Source organism: Aulonocara stuartgranti (assembly GCF_965226115.1).
Source record: "Aulonocara stuartgranti genome assembly, chromosome: 4".
Lineage (NCBI taxonomy): Eukaryota > Metazoa > Chordata > Actinopteri > Cichliformes > Cichlidae > Aulonocara > Aulonocara stuartgranti.
This window is the reverse complement of record NC_138942.1, coordinates 21,301,912-21,322,738: the sequence shown is the minus strand read 5'-3', so window position 1 is coordinate 21,322,738 and position 20,827 is coordinate 21,301,912. Positions and strand designations below refer to the sequence as shown.

The following is a 20,827-nucleotide window of genomic DNA, read 5'->3' as shown; positions in this document are numbered from 1 at the left end:
AAATGTTCCTCCAGTTGCTTCTTTTTAGTTCCTCTTACTTTTCCAGTCTTTTTGTTGCCCTATCTTCTTTAGAGGCATGTTGCTGCCATCAAATTCAAAATGAGCCAATATTTTACATGAAACAATAAAATGATGCGTTGATATGTTTTCTCTGTTCTACAGTGAATGAAATACAGGTTTATAAGATTTGCAAATCATTGCATTCTGTTATTATTTACATTTTATACAGCATCCCATGTTTTTTAGAATTGGAGTCATTATTTGGCTATAGGTTTAAGCTCTAGCTCCACCCCTGAATTGGATACGTGCTTAATAAAATGGTTGGAACATCAGTTTGTACTAACCACTAGAAGCTGTGAGGGCCTGCACTACTATGCTGGTGGAAAAAGGGATCACTGCGCATACAACATAGAGTGCACACAGCAACACAGTGTGAGGCAAACACATTTAACTTGTTTAATATATGTGGGAATTTATTTTCACATGAATAGAATGCAAAGTACACATGAAACATTGGTGTAGCTCTCAATGGCACAAACAAAAACATATAAGGAAACTGTTTCTGGTGTGACTGTGTGAGCTGAAACCAGCTGACGTTGCGCACACAGTAACTACTTTATAATGGTGCATATTTAATGAGGAAACCCATACAATTGAACTCACGATTTCACAACAATGTACATTTTTAAGTTATGCAGACAAACATTTGAAAAATAATAATAATTTTAATCAGTGCAAGTTTCATAAGTAAACCCCTGTTAATTTTCACATTACACCTTATATTAAAAAAATACTTTACAGAACCTGTAAAGCTTTAAGACGAGCAATTAATGATACCAATAATTAAAGTGTTTGTGCAGAATTTTACTGCCAAAAAGCTGTCATCCAGCCCATAATTTTAGGGCTATAGTGCATCATATGCTTACTGAAGTGAAATTTAAACAGCAGAATTGGCCCTTACATGGGTGACATTGTGGTCGGAGAGCAAATAAAATAGTTTTATAGGATTTGTGGTGCCTCCTGGAACTCTTGGGGCCCTAATTTGATTAAGGTTAATGCTTGATAAGCCCAACTGATGTCCTCACCAGTTTAGTCACGGTCAGGCCTGACAATACCTTGTAAAATAAGGGAGGAGCGCTTTCGTAGATCATTCATCCCAACAGCAGTTAGACTCTATAACTCCTCAATCATGATGTCATAAGTCACTGGACACTGTGAACATCCACGGTCACCACTTCATGCATAATGGACCTTCCATGACCTTCCAAGCTATATAGTTTATGTCTTCCATATTTCCAACTATATCCATAATCACATACTGTGTATGCTACCATTGTATATAGTGTATTATCTTACTTTTTTTCCATTGATTGTACTTAATTGTATTTTTGTATTTCCTTCATATATCTGTACCTGAGCTGAGGTAACGCAAAAATTTCCCCGTTGTGGGATCAATAAAGTCTTATCTTATCTTATCTTATCTTATCTGGAAAATCAATCTGAAGACAAAGCAGCTGCCACTCCTAACGGGATTTTATAAATAATTATTTTTGGTTGTTGAGAATAGAGGACATGAGTGCCAAAAAGAATGAGCTAAATAGATGAATAAATAATTATTGACATTTGTCATTAATTATTTGAAATTGAAAATAATAAACTTATTACAAAATAATCATTCAAAATAGAGTTTCATTTAAAACATGTAATAAAAACAATTAACGCATTTCCAATTTGAACCCATTATTGACATAATTAATTATGTATTTATTCGATTCATTTTGGGACCCTCCATTCTGCAGTACCTTTAAATAACAGAGGTGTTAGTGTTTGTCTCACACAGATTTCAAGATCTTTCATGCATAATTCATCACTGCCTCCCTGATAAGTATCCCGACCTGTGAGATGACACGTTTTGATGTGTACATTTGGAAAGGCAGCCTGCTGATTGCAAAATGCTGTTTTACATCCACCGTCTGTTGCCACTCGAAACCATGTCTGCTCCTGCGCATCACCATCATCATATCCTTTTCACATGTAAAGATCAAAGCCAGATTCCACTTCTTTATTCTGATTTCTCCCCTTCCATTAATTTAGTAGTACTGTTATGTTCGGGAGATCATTGTGTTTGGTTAATGTGATACTTGTTAGCATTGAATACATTAGCATAATCTGTGCTTCCTCTTGTTCTTACAGGCTTATTTTTACTATCTTGGAAGCAGTCAGTCAAAGGGTTTAATCTAAATGTACAATAGTTCTCTTTTAGTATATCAAACAGCATGCTTAGCAGGCTATCTCTTTTAAACTGCAGAGTACATCTTTGGGAGTTTTAATATAAATTAATATGTGTTAGGGTTTTGTACATCAATCAGTGTAAGTAGGCTCACATAAAATGCCATGCTACTTCAGTTGATGAGCCCTCTCACCACACCAAGGGGCTGTAAGGCTTTTAAGTTTCCTTCTCTCTTAAAGCATTCATTCGTTTTTGGCTACCAGTGCGCTTTCCTCTCTTTGGCAACAATCTCCAGGAAATGGGAGTGGTTCGCATAAAGGGGGAAAGATGAGTCAAGGTCAACCCACTGGACCTGTCCGGCGTCATCACCAGCTTCCAGTGGCAGCTCGCTCACGCTGTTACCTGATGTAAAAACAAAGAGATTTGTTTGGTATGATCTTTTCTTGTGTTTACATATGAACACAAAGCTGGTAACACACAACGAAGATGGAAACCACCTCAAGAAGACTTCAGCGATCCTACTTTACAAACATGTACAGATAGAAATGGAGGCTACAGTGCTGACTGATCATCACTGTTGAAGTTCAGGGTCTGACTGTCTGACTGCTGGGCTGGGGTCAGCATTCACTCAATTTTAACATAACTCTGGCTTTTTCACTAGCTTAGCATCAGCATGATGTATGTGCAGATTCTTGCAACTTTACCAACATCCTCTTGTCCTTTTGTGCAATAAAAACAAAACTAATCTCCATAACTTCACTCCTCAAATAATGTGAGTAATAATAATTGAAAATTAAATATAATTACTGAATTTAATGGAGTAACACGTTCTTTAATTGTTGTATTACTGAAAAATCTAATGTCATTGTAGTTTTAAGTAACATATTACACCCAACACTGGGCGCCACCAACTACCAAGTCTTAAATCCAATCTGGAAGTGCTTTAAAACCTCCATTTCTTTTTTTCTAATATACAGCAGGGGGCGACTCAAAAAGACGTTTTAGGTTGTTTTAGGTCTTTGCGCCACATTGTGACTGACAGGTTGATACTTTTTGAATATGCAGTGTGTGAGGGTCAGGAAACCAAGACAGTGACCGCCAAAATCTTGAGGATGAATCTTCAAAACACGACTTAACGAACCAATGTGTGACATTAAAAGTGGCCACATTCATCTTTTATATACAGTATTACGGTCCAGTGTTTTATATTCATATACATTCATCAACTTTTTTAAAACGCTAGAAAAATGCTGACAAGCAGAGGTGAAAGAAAAAAGAAGGAATAGCATTCCTCATAATTAATGATACCTAAGTCATCGTGAAAGTTGACAGCAACCGTCTCCATCCAGGAATTGTCAGTGTTTCTGGGATCATCGACATAGCCCTTATAGACCTGAAGGAGAAAGATCACAAGCTGTCAGCCCTCAGAGAAAAAGCCTGATAGTTGACCTGACAGACCCACCTGGTGATTCAAATATGGCAGCAAACACATAAGCCACTTTACGAACCATAAATCCTGACGATTTGAAGAGATTGGTGATGCGCTGATGGATTTCCGCTCTCTCTGCTGGGGAACTCGAGAGCGAGTTCAATGCTTCTTCTGAGAACTCCCGCTGCAGTGTGAGAGAAACCTGCTCGCCTGGATCTACCATGCCCTGCAAAAACAACAACAGGACTATAACTTCTTACATATCTCCAAACCCCTCCCTTCCACGACAATGAAATCTTGTTTTTGCTGCCCTACAGCATTTTTGTAGACACCATATGGCAAGCAAGAATGGCGGGACGCCCCTGTATAGACAGAAGAAACATAAAAAACACTTACCCCAGGAATGGCCCACTCCCCACAGTCCTTCCTCTTGATAGACACAAACTGCAGAACAGGCTTTTGGGAGACTGAGTGGTGAATCTTTGCCCCTTTGACATCTACCTTCCATCTGTCAGATGGTGAAATGTGCATAAATGCAACCGGTTGTCTTTGAATTCATCGACTTTTAGCTATGATATGAAACTGTTTCAGTTGAAGTCAGCTTTCAGATGGATATCAAATTACTTGGCACTAATGTGCACTGAGATTTCCACTTTTAAATTATTCATGCGCGGTATGTGAGTGTGGATAATTGCACTGTGTAAAGCAAAAGAATAGGTACCTGGTGACTATTGGATCTGCTGCATGGTTGGGTCCCCATCGTCCTAGCAACCCTCTGCCTGCCAACCCTGTGCGTCCACAAGGATTTCTATGGGAGTAAAATTTTTTATATGGAGTTTTGAGACTTGTAAGCAATGCCTTTAACAATAACAGCTAATGAAACAGCTCTGCAGTGTGAAAGGTTTGCTAACACTGCAGTTACCAGGGCAAATTCTACTAAACTGGATGTTTTATTAAATATCGGAAAAACCATCTTAGAGGTATAACTTACAGCGGTTTTCCATTTTCCACTTTATAGCTTCCCTCAAAGCTCGTCCTGTCCACAGCACCATCCACAGTGTTAAACTTTGGAGAGGAGCTACAAAACAAGTGTAGAAAAAAAATCTATAATGCTTCATAGATCAGATTACATTACTCGCATGGCGCTACCAGAATGTACTTGATAAGCATTAAAGGTGCTATTTGTTGCTCACCCAATATCAGGATCCGCCCAGGCTGGGTTATTTAAAACTGAAGGGGCCGTGTAGCTGACTGGATTATACTCGGGCCACTTCTGAGTCCAGTCCACCTTGTCATCAGGCACAGACAAGCGCTTGATATTGGACCCTGGATACTGTGGGCATCTGGACTTTACATGAGGCCCTACTGAAGATGGCATGGTCGAGTGCCGGCGGCAGTAACTAGTGTTGTCAGCGCTGATGGTTTTACTGGTTGGGAAGGGGTAAGAAGAAGGGCAGGAAATAGCAGGCCTAAAGGAGAGAGAAGATAATGTAAGTACTCCACATGCACTCCTTTCTCTCCACATTATGAAAATGCCATTGCCCCTCAATGATGACAAGAAATATCTTCTGTCACACGCACATAGGAGTAGGCCGTTAATCAGTGCAGGGCAGCGGGATTACAGCTGCTGTTACACAGCTGCTTCTGCCGTGTTGAAATCTGTACAGTGATCATTCTGTATAGCTGATCTTCAGTGGTCATGTCTATAATCTCGTGCATATTAACATCTATTTTGATATCCATTGTGAATAAATTGGATTGTGCATATAACCCAAGCCACTGTACAGTACTAAAATTACCTGGTGAGCACTATTCAGTCAGACTTTATATTTCCCTACGCTTATTAGCTTGATAGCTTCAAGGTAAAGGCTTATAAGTAATGTTCCCGTCCATACCTTACTCCGGAGGTCCAGACGGTATGCGGGAGTCCGAGAAGAGTAAACGCTAAACGAATCGGTCCGACCAAGTGTCGCCGCAGGGGTAAATGTATCATTCCTCCAATCAATCAGTAGCCTAGAAAGTACAACACAACGGAAACCAGGAAGTGCAACGCCCTGCAAGGTGACGTCCGCAAAGGGGTGCGCCTACGACGGTGGCGCTCGTTTCCATAGTGATCGGCCATTTAAAGTTGATTTAAAAAAAAAAGATGACCGACAGGTAAATGAATGTCCTGTATTTGACATGTATAGCTTAGTGCAACATAAAAAAATAAATGAAAATAGTGTTGTTGTTTTTTAATGTTTTGATCGATATCTGCATAATGTGCGAACGTTTGTAAGCTTTTAGAAAACATTTCCGTGTAAGTGTCGGTAAATTGTTAAAAACGCGGAAAGAGAAAAATTAGAGAAGGGAGTCAGTTTGACCAAACAACAACCTGATGACCTTCTCTGGGTGAGCACTTGGTGACAGTGAGTAGGGAAAATTCGCTTTCAACAGAAAGAAACCTCCTGTAGAGTCAGGCTCGGGGAGGACCAGATCGACCGGGTGGTGAAGGGAAAGAGAAGAGAACCAACACAGCCAAGGTTTAATAATCACTGATGAGTAAATTCAATAGCACAATGCAGCTTAGCGTAACTAAGGGGTGGTTCAGGGTCACGTGATCCAGCTCTATAAGTTTTAACAAAAAGGAAGGCTTTTAGGTCTAATTTTGGAAGTAGATATGGTGTCTGTCTCCCAAATCCAAATTGGGTCCTGGTTCCACAGAAGAGAGAATCCTGGGGCTCTGCCTCCTATTCTACTTGTAAATACTCTTGGAACCACAATTAAGCCTAGAGTCTGCAAGCAAAGTGCTCTGTTAGGATAATGTGGTCCTATGCACGATATGATGGGGCCTGACTATATAAGTGGTTGTATGTGAGTAGACGAGTTTTAAATTCAATTCTGGATTTAACCGGGGGCCAATGAAGAGCAGCAACTCCATGGGAGAAATATGATCTCTTTTCCCCATCTCAGTTAGTACTCTCACTGCAGCAACAGTACTTGAAAGAGACATATGTTTATGATAGATAGATAGATAGATGGATAGATAGATAGATAGATAGATAGATAGATAGATAGATAGATAGATAGATAGATAGATTATTTTATGCTGTATTTTATTATTATTATTATTATTATTATTATTATTATTATTATTATTATTATTATTATTATTATTATTATTCTGGTGTATATGGAAGAAGAAACATCCTGACACTAACACTTGTATATGTTTAAATGATGTTTGATATTTACCAACAGTAGTTGCCAGCTATATACTGGTAGTATTATTGCTGTTGTAATGTATAAATAATAATGTGATGCCTTATGTAATAAACCTGACATACAATAAAGTCTGTGTACATGTAAACAAAAAAGCCTCTCCTGTGACATTATCCTGCCACGGCGTGTTCAAACCACCATTTAAAACTATTTTTATTGTTCTAAAATATTTAATATACAAAAAAACAAAACAAGCCAAAGTTCAAATTCATCAGAAACTATTTAATTTGTTTTCCATAACAGCCAGCATGCAACATATTTCGGCACGCCCACTCGCGGCTGCTGCAAGTTTAATTCTTGTATGGCCGCTTGTTTTGTCTCACTACAGCAGCGGAGTAGGCGGTGCCTTTCGTTTGGTGCCAAATGACACGCTGCCGCCCAACGGAACCATCCTTTTAGTTAAATCTAACGCAACTCTTGCACGCGCATTTACGCTGACTGCTGAGACCAAATCCCCGCTCGCGCACGAAATCCATTTACGCTCCAGTAGTAGAGAGGGCCCAGTTGCTGCGCCCCGTCAGTCACACAGTCCGCACGATTAAAGCCTCAGACGGCCGTTAAAGAGCAGCTGAAAGCGGCGGCGGGGCCTAGTGACACTCCCTGACAGTCTCGGAGCGGTTTGGAGAGGAAGAATGGCGGATACAAGCAGCACTGCGGCGGTCGCGGCCGAAGCCTCCGACAGCGCTGCTGCTGCGCCTGTTGCGCCCGATGCACCGCCCGTAGCTCCGGTGCCCAGGACTCCAGCCGAGTCCGTGAAAGGACAGATTTTTGACGTGGGCCCCCGCTATACGAACCTGTCGTACATCGGGGAGGGTGCTTACGGAATGGTGTGGTGAGTAGTAGCGCTTGTCATCTCTTGTCGGGCTACCGTAGCGCGAAGCGAACGCGCTAGCTAACATAATGTGTTTATTAGCAAACACTGTGAGCCAGCTCGCTTTAGCGGCTGTATTCTACAAGCGGGGTCGAGTTAATGTGTGTTCAGTCACGATGATTGGCACTTAAGACACTGTTGAACCTCTTGAGCAGCCTAGCTTTACGGTGACTCGGGTTAGCCGAACAGCCACAGGCGTGGCTATGAGCTTTACAGGAAACAAGATTTGGGGAGTGTTTGCGCAGGACGTAGTTTGCTACTGCAATCAGATCTTCTTCTGCAGGCGGCGTTTGACCGCAGAGGAAAGTTGGTTATCGCTGTAGCCACGTCCGGAACCAGCCTCAAAATCGCTCCGATCTCTGTTTTAATTCTGACAGAGCTGCTGCGGAGGATGCGAGTGACATTTGTGAGCCTTGCCGAGGCCTCTCCCTCGTGTTATCGACGTATGAGAGCTGCACCTTTCCGTGTGGACGTGTCCAACCATGTTAGATGCGTTTGATTATCAGTGTCATGTCGCTGCGTTCACAGCTCGGCCTCATGAACAATCAGATGGCACAGCAGCGAGATGGATGTTGGGCCCACACATCCCACCTCAGCAGGGCGCACACACCGTGCGGCTCTCTGCCAGCTCTGATAGCATAGTGCTATATTGTTTGTGCCATCGTGGTCACGTGACTTTGCTGCTGCTGCTTTCCCTGTTTGTAAACATTGACAGCAATAACTGTTTGGCACACTGACAGCGATCCAAGTGGTCTTGGAGTGTCTGTTAAACATGCGAAAGCTCCAAAACTTACATACATCCTCGCAATATTTCAGTGTGTTGTGCAACCCAAGAATGATCTTTCACTTAGTGTTCCTGATAAAGATGAGTGTCTTTTTTTAATGCAAAACTCACCACAAGAAAGAAACCATCCTCACCTTTTTTTCCAGCCCTGCCTGCTCCTCGTGCATCCTACATCTCCATCGTGCTGACACTGCGCCCACACTCCGGCCTACAGCTACAGTGCTTCTCAACATATTACAGCCAAAAAAAAGCCCCATTGCTTGTTGTTAGTAGTGACAGTTTGAAGCACCCTTATGGAGCTCAGTGTCAGCCCAGTTTGTAATACCGTATCTATGCAGTGTGTAATCTGACCCCTGTCCTGTGCCTCTTCCCAGCTCTGCTCTGGACAACTTGACAAACCAGCGCGTAGCCATCAAGAAAATCAGCCCATTCGAGCACCAGACGTACTGCCAGCGCACGCTGAGGGAAATCAAGATCCTGCTGCGTTTCCACCATGAGAACATCATCGGCATCAACGACATCATCAGGGCACAGCAGCTCGACAACATGAAGGATGTGTATCCTGCTTTTTCCATACGTGTTAATTTATGGTTAAAAAAATCAAGCAGGCAGTCACACTGAGATTGAGATGTTACTAAAGGAGAGACAAGAACATGGTTACATTAAAACTGTCTCAAGAGTCCATAAACTCTAAACAGAGTTTAATACCTGAAGCAAGTTCTGCGAGGTTGTTGTTGTTTCAGGGAATATGTGAGATCAAATTTTTACTGTGAAGGAAGTGAGCCATCTTTAAGATGCTGAGAACAATGACTAATATGAAATTTGCGAGTTTATTATGCAAACGCACTGTAGCACACTATTCTTTACTGGATTTAGCCAATGAAGAAGTCATGCAGCATCATGATGGTACAGATGCTGAAGTCAACTGCAGGTTTGTGTGTTTAAAAAGACAAAGTAGGGCTGTTTGATTACAGATGTTTTTGGGGGGTGGGGCTCAAGTACAGGTTTAGCCCTCACCTGTAACATTTGTGACTCTCGCAGAACTTCAACCACCTCTGGTTTTTCTCTCTAAGCTTGTGGCTCGGATAAGTCAGCTGTGACTGCACAGTTATTAAAATTGTGTGGCTTGTGGTGAATTTAGACCAGACGAGCAAACACAAATTATTAATCCATCTTTTACTTGCTCTGTGTGTGCATAGAGTTAAAGTCAGTAGGATGGGTTAAGAAAGGAAACCTGGAAACATTAATGCTGTGGCTGGTAGAGATCAATCAAATCTATAATATCAGATTTGCTTCACAGAGCGAAACATTTTCATCAAATGGCCTCGAGAGTCAGTCATTTGACCACTTTACTCAAACGGCTTGAGCTGCTGAATCATTGCTAAGATCTCTGTTATTCAGCCACATTGGGCAGTAGCGAGCATCTTCGGAACTCGGCACTGACTGAGAACAGTTGCATTGTCTTCTGAGAAACGGAAAGGAAATGCATGAGTCGCATTTTTTGTGTATCCTGTTGTTTTATCTGCTTGGTTTGCTTTACTTAGTCACGTAGTGTTTATATGAACTCGTGAAAACTTGACTGAGTTTGCTAAGGATAATCAAATCTGTCCGCTGATGGCATCATCATTTAGTTACTACTTTCTGTGTGTAGCTCAGCTGGTTAGTGCACCGTGCACTGTGGGCCTCTTAACCCTTTAACAAGTGTCATTCAGCCTAAGTGGACTCATTTTGGACTCAGGAACCATTTAAATGTTCTCTAAAATGGTCGTGTAGTCACAGTAATATTAAGCACTTGTCATAAAAATCTAGTTTGAACTATTTTTCTGTCTGTGTTCAGATAGCAAATGGTTTGTGTCACAATGATGCAGCGAATATTGCTGTAAAACTCGTCTTCTTTTCTTTCCAAAACAATTTTTGTCTTTATCACAAACTGTAACAGTTGTGATCATTTAGGAGCGTTTTTTAAATCAACCAGGACTGTGCGCACATCTACCTGTCAGACTTTCCTCTATAAACCTACTGTTAATACTTGCAATACTTGCTGATCTGGATCTAGAACAGTTGAATGATTGAAATATGTATTTATGCAGTGCTGCAAAAGGATACCGAAGTATAATGGATATTCTAAATTTGGTAAAGCCACCTGTAGGCTCTTTTGGGCTATGTACACTCCTGCTAGAGTCTGTAGTCATTTAGGTTTTCTGTTGTTTGATTTGCACAACAAAATGACTCCTGACCTGAAAGGTTTACGAAAAAGGCTTCAGCCGATTTTCACTGGATTTGAACCATATTTAGCTGCAGAAAGCATCCACGAAGTGTTCCTATCCTCCAGCATCAGTAGATACTAGCTGTTGTTGTCCTCCTTGACCCGTGCATCCTTCTAGCTACATTGTGCAGACCCTGATGGAGACCGACCTGTACAAGCTACTGAAGAGCCAAAGGCTAAGCAACGACCACGTCTGCTACTTCCTCTACCAGATCCTGCGAGGCCTCAAGTACATTCACTCCGCCAACGTGCTGCACCGGGATCTCAAGCCCTCCAACCTGCTCATCAACACCACCTGCGACCTCAAGGTTAGCTCACATGTGCATGCCGCAATCACCATTTAAAACGACAACAATTTATTTATTTTTTTTCCCTCCCCTTGGTGTGGGATAGTGGATTTTACATACTTGATACAGCATATGAAGGCTCTGAGTGTAAATCTGGTCATTTGACATTTATGTGCTGCAAAGTCAGTGTTATGTGGCATTTAGGCCATTTATTTCCATGTAATTAAACATAAAAGTAGCATTGTGGGCAACAGCGGTTACATCAGCCAGCTCTCAAGAAGATTAAAAAAAAAACTTCGAAGGAATGTTTGAAGGCTCTGCCAGGAAAACCAGGTTGCTACTGTTTTAATGATACAGTCTTTGGGCCTTGTAATGTATGCTGTATTTAGAGCTTAATTGACGGCTGTGTCGCTTCCCAGCTGCAGTGTGGTTTTGGTCCATCCTGGCCACGGCTTCGGACCACATCCGGGTGTTTTATTTTGAAAACTGACCAGATGCCCAAGGCCATTCTTCTCTCTTACTTTCCTTCCTGCTCAATCGGCTCTGTGCGGTGTGATGCGGCGCTTGTCAGAAATAGACCGGGCACATATTTTTAGCTAAGCAGAGAACATCTACCTGGAAGCTTCTGAAACGCACCGCAGCACATCTGATGAGAATGACAAGTGTTCACCTCAGCTGGCTTCAGTCAAATTTTGCACTTTCAATGAATTTTAGTATGAAATGACTAGGCTCTCTAGCTCATGCTTCTTATTTTATGGCAGAAAACAATCCTGAAAACGATCCTAAAAACACCTCTCATGGTGTCTAAAGTAAGTAAGGATGCAACCACACAGTGTAAACGGTGTTTCTGCGAGTGTATTGGGAATTACAGATAAATGATAGGAATATCTTATCTTTTAAGGAATCATAAAGATTTTGTAAGAAAGTGCATAAAAAGTGATGAAAAATAATTAAAAAAAAAAAAAACAGTAAAACTTGAATACAAGGCAAACAAAATCTCATCTCCAATCTTTTTTTTTTTTTTTTTTTTTTTTTGTTGTTATTTTGAGCCATTTGTTTCAATGTTGCACAGCCTTAGAGTAGTCCGGGTGAACTATGAACCTTCAGCCATCAATCCCTGGATTAGTTGGATCATGTGGGAGGAGTAAGGAACAAAGGCAGCTCGTGTTGCTGTGGTTTTCTGAAGCCTTCCCTTCCAGAGGAATAAATGCATCTAAACGAATGTTCCTGCAGCTATATACTGGATCTGTTTCCCAACAATGTTACTTACTGTACGTTTCCATATAACAAGACCAAAATCATTTAAAATAACTGTGTTGCATGCATATTAAACAGAGAAGAAAACTACATCTAAATCTAAAATAACTTTCTGAACATGCTTCACTACTTTCAGACACTCTGGAGTTTTGTTCTGGGCCAGCTGGCAGACTGCTGTTTTTGACCTCTGACCCTCTGTGTTGTTGTCAGATCTGTGACTTTGGCCTGGCGCGGATAGCCGACCCAGAGCACGACCACACTGGTTTTTTGACTGAGTATGTGGCTACTCGTTGGTACAGGGCTCCAGAAATCATGCTCAACTCCAAGGTAAGACTGTGGGTAACTGATGAGGGTTTTTTTTTTTTTCCTTTTTAATTTATTTAGTTTTCGATAAATAAAAGATAAAAATCACAGTTGGGCTAAGTGCGTGTGTTTGTGTCTCAGGGCTACTCAAAGTCCATTGACATCTGGTCGGTGGGCTGCATCCTGGCTGAGATGTTGTCCAACAAACCCATCTTCCCTGGGAAACACTACTTGGACCAACTCAACCACATACTGGGTGAGACATACTTCTCTCTTATTTCCACATTAGAGATCAGTGATGTTAATGAGCAGCCGTCTTGAGTCTCCTTGTTTTTTTTTTACAGGCATTCTTGGCTCTCCATCTCAAGAAGATCTGAACTGCATTATTAACTTGAAGGCGAGGAACTACTTGCAGTCCCTGCCTGAAAAACCCAAGATCCCGTGGGAAAAGCTGTTCTACAAGGCAGACCCTAAAGGTACTGTGGCATGGTTTATTTGCAGTCCTGAATACTAGCAAGGAGTGGACATTTATATACTTCAGCATTGCTAAAGATGCAGTGTTTCACTGACTTTATCAAGACGTTACCCAACAGAAATGTACAAGAAAGCGTACTTTCTTTATGACACTAAGTCATGCTCGATTAGGCCCATGTGAGAATATAACTGGTAATTTCCCCATGATTTCACAGCTGCTGAGTTTTCTTCTCTGGATATAGTTTTGATTATCAAATGAGCTAAGGTTCCCCACAGTTTTTACTGATCTAGAAAAAAAATCTTGAACTAGTAATCAGTTGTTTTTTATGCCGCCTCAGGCAGCTTCCTCACCTAACTGTGTTTTCATTGGTGCGAGTGCATCTAGGGCAGACTATTTCCTGAGCCCTGTACTTCAAATCAAGTTCAGCATAGCCAGGTTGTCTTTCTATTATCTGATTAACTTATGTCTGCTACTAGGTCGATGCCTAATTTATGATCTTGCGCAAACTGTTTTGTTTGCGTATGGATTGAGAGAGAGAGAGGGGGGGTTTGCACCCACCATAAATGTGCTCCAACATCCCAGCTGCACGTAGCTGGTCGGGGAAGACCTATGTGTTAGTCGAATGCTGATTGTTTGACAAAAGGGTTGTCGAGGCATGGGATAAGCGTAGAGAAATCATCAAAAATCATAAAATGCAGCATGGAAAGCACTGTGCAGTGGAAACATTTCATTGTTTGTAACACTGTTTCACTTCAGTTTTTTGTGGGTTAGAACTTCTCTCTTCCCCTTGGCTGGCTGTTGTACCAGCAGCACCAGTAAGAATAACCCTCAGGCCTGTTCTACCACATATTTTGTATGCTGCCTCCACTGACAGCAGATGTTCTCTACAGGTAGATGGGCAGCCCACGCACTACCAGCAAACTGCCAACTTGCTGCCGCCACTGAACTAAAATTTCAGTTTCAACCGACATGCGTATCCAAGTTAACCCCGGAGTTTTCCATGCACCTTCAGATGAAGAGGGTGGTGCTGAATTTTTACAAACCGAGATAAAACTGTTCCATAGGAAAAGAGGTTGAAGACACGACAAATAAATTAATGTTTAAAATAAGGTTTTGTTTGTTATTATCGTTTCAGCTGCACAGTCTGTCACGTTTAAGTGTCCGAAAACAAGGCAGACTCCAACGCGATTGATGTGGTTTATTTGCAGTCTTGGCGTATACAAATACAAACAGGTGTTCTGTTTTAGGATCCTATATTAATGCTCATAAAACACTAAAATAGTTAATTGTTTGCAGCCAGTCAGGAGAAAGTTGCCTCTAAGGTACACACTTTATTAGGGCACAGGGGTGTGACCTCACTTCAACAGATGTCTATGTAAATGAGATCAGCTGTAAATCAGGATTGCTGTGAGCAACAGAGATTTCCTGTTAGCGACCAATTAGCAAACAGCAGCATCAGGAAATGATTCACATGATAAAAACCTGCACCAACGCCTTTAAATAAGCTGTGATATATTGGATAGAGAAATTGCCATATTATTATAATGCATTTGTCTCAACTAATATTTAAAAAATGGCTCATTTTGTGTGTTTGTGTGTTCTGAGTGAGTGGCAGGATTTAAGAAACTGTTGGAAACTGAAACGCATCAAACTTCTGGAAATGTTTCACGTGATGTTTGCTCGGGTCATCAGTTATCGGGTGAAAATTAAAGAAAAGCTGTAGGTTATATTTTTGCATAACCTGGCGAGTGAACTAACTAAGCTCCTTGTGACTTTAATGCAGCTCTCGATCTGCTGGGCCGCATGTTGACCTTTAACCCCATCAAGCGCATCACCGTCGAGGAGGCCCTGGCTCACCCTTACCTGGAGCAGTACTACGATCCTTCAGATGAGGTAAAATACAATCTTTGTTATGTGCAAAATGCACAAAGTGTTAAATTTGTGTGGTAAAGAGTTTTACACAACATACAAGCTACATAAGGAAGCTGGGTTTAGCCATTTTTCTACCGTAAGCTAAGATTTGATTTGATTTGCAGCTATATTGGACTGTGCTGTGAAGCCTCTTAGCAGTGTTTGGATTAAGTATTAAGTTTCCTCTCAGGTTGTGTAACTATAAGAGATTCAGTGCAGTAAACACATGTTCATTGTACTGTAGACTTTATTTTACCTGTGAGATTACTGCTGCTTTGTGTAAGTGTAATAATCGTGGTTATGGTGTGTGGTGTCGCAACAGTGTGAAACTCATGCAAGCCACCACCACACTGCGCTTCTCACTTTGCAAATGCAGAGCAGCGTTTTCACGAAATGACTCGTAACATTCTGCTGCTGTCTGTGCGTGTGTGTGTGTGAAACGTGCAGCCTGTCGCAGAGGAGCCCTTCACTTTCACCATGGAACTGGACGACCTTCCCAAAGAGAGGCTGAAGGAGCTGATCTTTGAGGAAACGGCCCGTTTCCAGGACAACTACCAGCCGCCGGTTCGCTCTTGAGACACAGGTACACAAAAAAGGCTGCTTTCTTTGCACCCAAACTCAAAGCAGCAACACAAGGTTAAAAACACAAAGTATATTATGGAAGAAGACACACACTTTTCCCCACATTAGCTAGATTTAGTACTTTTTCATAACACCTCTACATTAAGTTCTTTTGGAAATCTTTCTTCCTCACCTCATTGGACTACACAGCTACAGCTTGAGCTAGTCTTTCTAGTTTGAAGTCTTTTCTGCATTATTTGAGGCTAAAATCAGTGGGGGTTTTGGTATTGCTTGAGCTAATCTCGCACCATCTTAGTGATGATTACAAACATGCCTTGCATTGAGAAATCCTTTCAGATCAGGCTGAGATAAGCCAAAGAAAATCAGGAAAGTGAGATTTTTCAGATCTAGTCAACAAGCTGTAAGAGCTCTGGATAGATTTAGTTGTGGTGTGCATCCACTAGATGTCAGTGGAGTCAAGTGCTGCTCATGCAGACACTTAGACAAGCCACAGCCTAGAGTGCAAACTTGTTACAGATCTAAAAAACTACAGTAAATGTACAGAAGCAGTTTGCTTCCAGATTGGGGAATTTTGGTATACATTGACAGGACCTCACAAAGTAGTTGCTGATTTGTCGGCTGCACATCCATGATGTGAATCTCCCGTTTGATGAAGATTTAACTTTGAGTACAGTTTGAGGTTTTTGACATTGTGCGTTACAGTATCACCACAAGCCTCAACTATGATATGAGGCAAGAAGGATCTGTGCTTTTATGTAGTTTACCTTAAATTCTTACCCTACCAAATGTCACAGCTGAACTGAAAACTGTTGTTGTTTTTTTGTTTTTTAAGCCTCAGGTTCCTCTTCTTACCAGGAAATTAAAGAGACGCTCTTCTGCATATCCGTCTTGTAAGGCGTGGTTACTTGAGTTACTGTTGCCTTCCAATCAATTTGAAGCAGTCTGGCTATTCTCCTCCGACATCAATAAGGGATATTCACCCAGAAAACTGCTGCTCATTAGACATTTTCTCTCTTTCAGACCATTCTCTGTAAACTTTAGAGATTGTTTTGTGGGAAAATCCCAGTAGCTCAGCCCTTACCTGCTGTCATGTGATTTGATGGGTAGATATTTGTGTTAATAAGCAGATGTACCTAACAACAAAGTGGCCGGTGAGTGCAAGTGTCCACTGAAAAACGTCTTTCCTTGACCGTTTTATTCTACATATTAGGTCACATTTGGTTTCAGCTGCACTACGTCCTGCATGGAATCGGTGGTCAAATGTTACTTGGCAGGATTCTAATAATAGGATTAAATGATGTCATTATTAAAGTCTTCTGTTTCTTTTTCTTTTTTTTCTTTAGTCCTGAGGAGTGACAAAGAAGCGCAGAGGCTCGGAACAACTTGCTAAAAATAAAAGAAAAACGCATCATCAAGAAACCAACAAAAAGATAAAACCAAGAAATACAAGCATTAAATTGCTAATCTTTCCATTTCTACTGCAAAGAGAGAGCTAAGTTTAAATTTGATTTCTGTGCTTGGGTGGGATGGTAGGGTCTGTCGTACTGTTTTAGTTCTTTTTTTCTTTCTTTCTCCATTTTTATGCCTCATCTACAGCAACACGCTGTCCCTTTCCTCCTCATCAAACCTTTTCTTTCATGTCGCTAACCTGTCTGAGCTTCTCCTGTTTCTCCTCTTTGTGTAGCCTCCTCTCATGTATACACACGTACTACTGTATTAACCAACACCATAACTTTCTTGTCATGATCCATGTAAATTACGACCTTGTAAAACTGAGGGCTAAAAGAACGGGGTATGTTAAATCGGGTGTGTATGTACATACAAAAAAAACTTGTTTTTTCTTTTCTTTTTTTAATTGTGCTTGTTGCAGTTTTTGTTTGTACAACATTGTTTAAGGGTTGTTGTTTTTTTTTCTTTTTCTGAACACTTGATTTTGAAACAAACCGATGTTTTTACTGGCATGTTGGCAGGATTTCATTTGTTATCGGTCTTTTTCTTATAAAAGTGTATGATGTTCATATGAATGCATGCATTCCTGAAAACTTACCAAAGTGGCCGAGACATGCAAGGGACTTGGCTGGCAAGCAACATGGGAATAATAAAAGAGCAGGCAGACTTTTCCCTCCTTCTTATATGTGGACAGTCGGTTGTATCCAGGAGGCCGTGCATGACTTGGGCTAAAAGCATAAAAATAGTTTCTCTTATTATGTGTTTGTGCAGTCATAGCGTTCATACTAACGCCCATGGTGCTTTGTGCTGGGTCAAAAACGCCCAAATTATCGCCACTCTAGGAGAACTGCACGTAAACCATCAGCCTAACTGAGTTGAAACGTTTTCCTTTATTAAATGTAAAACGGTGGGGTCGCTGAACACGCTCTCAGTCTTATTTTCTGTAACCATTTTGGTGAACATGCATCCTAGAAAATGGGGTCTGGTTTTGTTTGACCCGGGGTGCCTGTCATTGAGGCCTAACTGCGAGCGAAGACTCAAATCTAGCCACCCGTTAATACAGAGTGGGATCTCCTCACCTTAAGCCACCGGGGAGACGAGAGCAAGCTCATTAAAATTCCTACTAGGAAACTAGTAAAACCTGCTTTTGGTTAATGTGAGAGCTGATTGCACGTGGCAATGACTACCTGTTTTTGGGTTTCTGTTTTTTACGACTCCTGTTGAAACCAATTGTCGGCTCAGCGCACAGCCAAGCACCCATCATCGCTCTATGGTTGTGCTGTATATATTATATTTCCAGTTACTCCTTACTGGGTTGTTTTTTGTGTGTGTTTTTTGGGGGGGCCTGTGTGTAATTTTCCCAGCTTCCTTTTCTGGTTTCTCCAGAGTGTTTTCCCTTAGCTATGTCCTTGCATCTGTTTGGTGTCTGCTCCCTCCTGTCTTTGCTCTGGATGTGACTGTATTAACTGTTGTTTGGTAGATCACATACCTGAGAACAGTATAGGATGTCCCTCCCCCTCCAGAAACAGACCAACCCATGCACTGGGTCATCCCTCTCATGCAGAGCAGTGATGCTAACAGATGCACCTGCGCCTCGTGTTTTGTGCTTTGTTTTTTTTTTTGTTTGTTTTTTTTGCAGCAAACATCAGATTTGTGTCGCTCTCTGAAGCCATAGCCAGCACTCTGGGATCAGTGTGAGGCTTTTTGGTGCATGTGGTAATGCTCATTCTGGTTGTTCAGCCACCCGACTCTCACCGTGCTTTTCTCAAAGGGCTGCCTTCCACTCCTTGCTTTTTTTTTTTTTTGTAAATGTACCCGCCTCTTTTCTGCTTACCCACAGCTGAATTGGTGAACACTGCGCGCCACCGCTGCCGCTTTCCGCCTCCCTTCTCTGGTAGCCATGTGTCCGTCTCGCCCACATCATGGACGAGGGAGAAACTCGCTCCAATCACGCGACTCAATCAGCACGTCTGCACTTTGTCTCTCCAGCCTTGCCCCCGTTTTGTTTTCCCTTCCCCGCCCTGTCTAGCATCCTGCTTGTTGAGCTTTAAGTTTAAAGTGTTGCGTGTTTTCAGACTCATGGATGGTCTGCGGTGATTCGTCTATGTACAAGTGTTTGTGTATCTGCTCATCAGTAACGTAAAGCCAAGACTCCTCTCGTCATGTGCGTGTGTGAGAGATGGAACTTGTTTCTTTGCCGCCTGGGCCGTCTCCCTGCAGTTACCTGTAGTTTCAGATCTTTGAGATGACTGTCATGCAGATGTTTTGTTTCATATGTACATTTGGGCTGCCCCTCTTATTTTATTTTGTTTTTTGTTTTTGTTGTTGTTGCTTTGTTTTTCTTTTTTTTGTGGTTCAGCCATCAAATCAAACATCTCACTGGTTAATCATGAGAACAACCCAAGAGGTCCATGTTTTGCTATCCTCCTGACACACACAGACACTCCCCCTCACTCTCTATCTTAGGGGGTGTATCTGTGTGTTTATGAAAAGTTGCACTTAAACACACCATCTACATTCACACAAGTTTAAAGGCCCATCTGTCACAGGGCCTGTTTCCAGATATTGATTTTAAATGGGTCGTCTTATTATTGCTATTGTTGTTATATTGGTGAGATATTGTTTGGGGTAGGTTTTTTTTTGTTTTGTTTTGTTTTGTTCTTTTTAACATAAAAGGGAGTTATAGTTGGGTGTTGTTGTTTGTTTTTGTTTTGTTTTTTTGGAGGGTTTTTTTTCTTTTGTTTTTTTTTGTTTGTTTTTTGTTTTTTAATTAGTATGTTTTTAATTTGTATTTTTCCTATTTCTTTTATGGGCGTGATTATTATTGACAGTGTTTTCAGTCAGGAAACTTGGTTTGTTTTGTTTGTGGTTTTTTTTGTTTTTTTTTCCCTTACAAGATCTTATAAGGAATTATTTTAAAAGAACATATAAGTAGACTGTCAAAGAGATATGAGTTGTTGAGGGTTATAGTCTGTATATTCTATGGGTATTATGAATTAAACGATTAACAAAAACACGTTATATACATACAATTGAATAAAATTTCCTGATACTGTTGAAATTGTGATGTGGTCTCGTTTTCTCTTTTTGTTTTTTTATTAGCTAATAAAAACATCAAAAGATACTTTATATTCAAAGGTCAATATTATTTAGTTTTATAGGTTTAATATTGAAATTCATCGCCAATATTGTAACCTTTGAGGAAGCACTTTGACAACAGTGCAAGGCAAGAAGACATGTCGAACTACAGGGTGGGGGAAAGGTTACCAATGTCCAGTAATGGTTTATAAATAGTGGTCCGTATTTTGTGTGTGTGTATAATGTGAAAATTATGGGTTCTACCACAGAACCTTGTGGAACTCCATAATCAAGACTTTTCTTGTGCCATTTCTTGTGGATTTTTATGTGATGAATCCAAGTACACTGCTAATCAGAGTATAGCATCATGTCAGTAGAACCTGTGGGAGATTGATCTGGACATTTAAGTAGCAGAGGGGGGTTGTTAATTGGTTTCGGCTGCTTTGGTGTTAATGAAATTATCAGCAGGTGCAGCAGAGGGGCAACAATGAGACACCCTCTTAAATAGGCACTGTTTTACAGGTAGAGGCCACTGACATTTTTCCCCTCATCTGTTCTGCTTGTTGTTGTTTTTCACTAGTTTTGTTTTTTCATTTGACTTGGGTCACTACAGGTAGCATGAGGCGATACCTGGACCCTACCAT

At 41.1% G+C, this 20,827-nt stretch overlaps 2 protein-coding genes across 2 annotated transcripts; one reads left to right on the top strand and one right to left on the bottom strand.

The window, feature by feature from the left end:
* Window positions 1–452: 452 nt before the first annotated feature.
* Window positions 453–5,724, bottom strand: nudt9 (nudix (nucleoside diphosphate linked moiety X)-type motif 9). Its single transcript, XM_082530877.1, has 8 exons — window positions 5,555–5,724; window positions 4,853–5,128; window positions 4,651–4,737; window positions 4,381–4,467; window positions 4,056–4,167; window positions 3,739–3,885; window positions 3,539–3,623; window positions 453–2,632 (listed from the first exon to the last, which is right to left on the bottom strand). Exons 1-8 carry the CDS (start codon window positions 5,650–5,652, stop codon window positions 2,487–2,489), a joined length of 1,038 nt encoding a protein of 345 aa, XP_082387003.1. The 5' UTR covers window positions 5,653–5,724; the 3' UTR covers window positions 453–2,486.
* A 1,534-nt stretch (window positions 5,725–7,258) lies between these two features.
* On the top strand, window positions 7,259–20,166 carry mapk3 (mitogen-activated protein kinase 3). Its single transcript, XM_082530366.1, has 9 exons — window positions 7,259–7,752; window positions 8,950–9,132; window positions 10,960–11,149; window positions 12,596–12,712; window positions 12,830–12,944; window positions 13,033–13,164; window positions 14,947–15,056; window positions 15,522–15,657; window positions 17,000–20,166. The coding sequence occupies exons 1-8, from the start codon at window positions 7,553–7,555 to the stop codon at window positions 15,648–15,650; spliced, it is 1,176 nt and encodes a 391-aa protein (XP_082386492.1). The 5' UTR covers window positions 7,259–7,552; the 3' UTR covers window positions 15,651–15,657; window positions 17,000–20,166.
* The last annotated feature ends 661 nt before the right edge of the window (window positions 20,167–20,827 follow it).

Coding starts and splice junctions, on each gene's coding strand:
- nudt9 (XM_082530877.1), bottom strand. CDS start 5,652: ATGATACATTTACCCCTGCGGCGACACTTGGTCGGACCGATTCGTTTA. Junction 4,468..4,650: donor GTGGAAAATGGAAAACCGCT/GTAAGTTATACC, acceptor TTACTCCCATAG/AAATCCTTGTGGACGCACAG. Junction 3,886..4,055: donor GGGAGTGGGCCATTCCTGGG/GTAAGTGTTTTT, acceptor TTGTTTTTGCAG/GGCATGGTAGATCCAGGCGA.
- mapk3 (XM_082530366.1), top strand. CDS start 7,553: ATGGCGGATACAAGCAGCACTGCGGCGGTCGCGGCCGAAGCCTCCGAC. Junction 7,753..8,949: donor GGTGCTTACGGAATGGTGTG/GTGAGTAGTAGC, acceptor GCCTCTTCCCAG/CTCTGCTCTGGACAACTTGA. Junction 12,945..13,032: donor CCAACTCAACCACATACTGG/GTGAGACATACT, acceptor TTTTTTTTACAG/GCATTCTTGGCTCTCCATCT.